We start from the raw sequence: 3,752 nt of genomic DNA, 5'->3' as shown, positions 1-3,752 counted from the left end.
GCTTCTAGGACTGCCAAGGAATGCCATGTTGGGACCATAAGACTCATGTGTAGGGGGCAACTGTTGTCCCCAAGCTGATCATCTGAGGAGAGCTGCTGAGGTGAGAACCATGCTGTGGCAGGTGTTGTGCCACAGAAGCTGTTAAGAAGCAGTGTCACAAAGTTTACCATGCAATCTTAGGTGCTCTTTCCTTAATGCTGGACCTGGTAGTATTTGGCTATGGGTATTTCATCACTGTCAGGAAGTAATTTTGTCTTTCTGCCTACCCTAGTAGGACACATCTCTGATCACCTCTTCAGACCTGCACCAGCTTGAAGGAAGAGGGCCCAGATGCTCCTTAGCAGATAGGGTTATTCAGATAGGGGGAGGAGGTAGGCCAAGGCTTCCTTATGCTTTAGAGACCTGTGGTGGCTTTGCTTCTTGTGTGGCTCCTAGAAGGCAAGGCTCTCAAGACAGGAGCACACAGCAGGGCCCTTAAGGATTTCATGGGCAAGCAAACAAAACAACCCTGTTCAGATGGAACTGTCAGACCTGATGATAGTGCCCAGAGGCCGGAAAGAGGGCAAAGCATGAGGAAGGTAGGAACAGGGTGGGAGATGGTTAAGAGGATGAGCCAAGGGGGTGCACTGGGTCTGGAGGAGATTCCAGGTTCCAGCTTAGAGGAGAAGTCTCCCTGTACCTCCAAATCCTTGCTGTCCCAGCCACCATCCCACTGCATGCTGTGTGGTCATATCCTACCACTTCCTTTTCATGAGCCAGTTCATGCTACAAGTTATGTAGTCTGAAGGGAATTAAAGGCCTGTGTCATATCCTAGGAAAAGAAGGATGGAGCATGAAAAACACACATGGAGAAACACCCTGTGGTGATTGGAGAGGAGATGTTGGGGGAAGTTCCCTGTTAAGTGTGTGTATCAGTTTTCTTAAGGAGAGGTCAAATTGACAGGGACCTTAGACATCATCTAAGTCTAGGTCCACCTTTTACAGATAAGGGGCATCAGCTCACAGAGACAAAGAGGCCAGCTAAAGGCATACAACCAGGTCGTGGCAAGCCTGGAGTTACAGACCAGACATCAGGAAGAAGAGAGGGTGGACTGCACACTGGAGGGAGCCAGTGGGAACTGGAAGCTTCTGGGTTAACTTGGCAGGGACAGGATGAGGCTGTACAGAGGCAACCTTTTAAGGGTTGTGCTAAAGTGGCTCAGGAAAGAAAGCAATCCTCAGAGAAGAACCAAAGGTAAGAAGAAAACAAGAGCCAGTTAAATCAAGGCCCTTGATCCTTGATCATGCTATAGAGGTCAAAGCTCTAAGGGTACAACTTAGGAACATTCCTAGGAGAATGCTCAGCTCCTCTGATGTTTCCACCTAAGTGTAATGGTTTAATTTCTGATTTTTAAAACAATCAGTTACAGACGTGCGGCCGTCGCGGTCTGGGCGGATAGCCCGGTCTCCCCCGCGCAGGCTGCAGCCGTCTTCACGGTAGCGCGGCGGCCTGGCTCACACTCTCTCCTCTTGGCCGCCCAGGGCACTGTTAGCCCGCCGAGGCCGCCACGCCGGCGTCGACCGCGGCTGCGACGGCCTCGGGAGCGCGTGAGGCTCCGGGGTCGTGGCGGTGATTGGCCAGTCGCGGCGCCCGCTCCCATAATGCAGCGCATGGCGCGTCATTGAAGAGAGACCATGATGGCAGCGGCGCTGGGGCCCCCAGAAGTGATGCGCAGCTGGAGAACGCGGCCAAAGTTCTGATGGCACCACCTTCCATGGTCAGTAATGAACAACGCCAACATACAGAGCACATATTCTTATCATTTAGAAAATCAAAATCACCATTTGCAGTTTGCAAGCATAGTTTGGTTCTTCATGCTTTGGAAGTAACAGTTGAAGAGAGGTGAGGAAAGTTTGTGAAAATTGTGATCGGTGGTTAGCTGCCACCTGCCTGAGGTGTCTTCTGAGAGGAACTAACCTCTTTGTGGTGCTAGAGCAAGGTCACTGGATTAAAAAATGAACAGAAACTAGTAAAGTGGACTATGTCCTTTTTCAAGCTGCCACAGCCATAATGGAGGCAGTTGTCCGAGAGTGGATTCTCTTGGAAAAAGGTAGCATCGAGTCACTGCGAACATTCCTTTTAACCTATGTCTTACAAAGGCCTAACCTCCAGAAGTATGTTCGGGAACAGATTCTATTAGCCGTAGCAGTAATTGTAAAACGAGGATCATTAGATAAATCAATTGACTGCAAAAGCATTTCTCATGAAGTCAGCCAGTTGATAAGTAGTGGCAATCCCACTGTGCAAACACTGGCCTGTTCTATTTTAACTGCACTATTGAGTGAATTCTCAAGTTCAAGTAAAACTAGCAACATTGGACTGAGTATGGAATTCCATGGTAACTGCAAGAGAGTATTTCAGGAAGAAGACCTTCGTCAGATCTTCATGTTAACTGTTGAAGTTCTGCAGGAGTTCAGCAGGCTGGAAAACCTCAATGCGCAGATGTCTTCAGTGTTTCAGCGTTACCTTGCACTCCCAATCAAGTCTTGAGCTGGAACTTTCTTCCTCCAAATTTGGGCAGACATTATATAGCTATGTTTGAATCCTCACAAAATGTGCTGTTGAAGCCAACAGAGTCCTGGCGGGAGACTCTTCTGGACAGCAGAGTTATGGAACTTTTCTTCACAGTACATCAAAAAATCAGAGAAGATTCAGATATGGCACAAGATTCTTTACAGTGCCTTGCCCAGTTAGCTTCTCTTCATGGACCCATCTTCCCAGATGAAGGATCACAAGTTGATTATCTAGCACACTTCATTGAGGGATTGCTGAATACTATCAATAGAATTGAAATAGAAGATTCTGAAGCTGTAGGAATCTCCAGCATTATCAGCAACCTGATAACTGTGTTCCCTCGAAATGTTTTAACTGCCATTCCCAATGAACTTTTCTCCTCCTTTGTTAACTGCCTCACACACCTCACTTGTTCTTTTGGGCGAAGTGCTGCATTGGAAGAAGTGCTTGATAAGGATGATATGGTATACATGGAAGCATATGATAAGTTGTTGGAGTCCTGGCTAACTTTGGTCCAAGATGACAAACATTTCCACAAAGGCTTTTTTACCCAACATGCAGTTCAAGTTTTTAATTCCTATATTCACTGCCACCTAGCTGCTCCAGATGGCACAAGGAATTTGACTGCCAATGGTGTAGCCTCTCGTGAGGAAGAAGAAATAAGTGAACTTCAAGAAGATGATCGAGACCAGTTTTCTGATCAACTAGCCAGTGTAGGAATGCTAGGAAGAATTGCTGCAGAACACTGTATACCTCTTCTGACAAGTTTATTAGAAGAAAGAGTAACAAGACTCCATGGTCAGTTACAGCGACATCAGCAACAATTACTTGCTTCACCTGGTTCAAGCACCATTGATAACAAAATGCTTGATGATCTTTATGAAGATATTCACTGGCTTATTTTAGTTACAGGCTACCTCTTAGCTGATGATACTCAGGGAGAGACTCCGCTAATACCTCCAGAAATAATGGAATATTCCATTAAGCATTCATCTGAAGTTGACATTAATACAACACTTCAAATTTTGGGATCTCCAGGAGAAAAGGCTTCTTCCATCCCAGGGTACAACAGAACAGATTCTGTGATTAGGCTATTGTCTGCTGTTCTAAGAGTTTCAGAAGTTGAATCTCGAGCAATAAGAGCAGATCTCACTCACCTACTAAGCCCTCAAATGGGCAAAGATATTGTTTGGTTTCT

The 3,752-nt window shown here is 46.3% G+C and overlaps 1 protein-coding gene across 1 annotated transcript; it reads left to right on the top strand.

Moving 5' to 3' along the window:
* Positions 1-2,395: 2,395 nt before the first annotated feature.
* LOC107134710 (exportin-4-like) lies at positions 2,396-3,746 on the top strand (the record flags this gene model as incomplete). Its single annotated transcript, XM_048797717.1, has 1 exon — positions 2,396-3,746. A coding segment is annotated over exon 1 (1,172 nt), but the record flags the coding sequence as incomplete, so codon positions are not given.
* Between the last annotated feature and the right edge of the window lie 6 nt (positions 3,747-3,752).

This window comes from Marmota marmota, unplaced genomic scaffold (assembly GCF_001458135.2).
Source record: "Marmota marmota marmota unplaced genomic scaffold, marMar, whole genome shotgun sequence".
Classification (NCBI taxonomy): Eukaryota; Metazoa; Chordata; class Mammalia; order Rodentia; family Sciuridae; genus Marmota; species Marmota marmota.
Note: the sequence above shows the minus strand (reverse complement) of the source record. Positions and strands in the feature narration are given on the sequence as shown.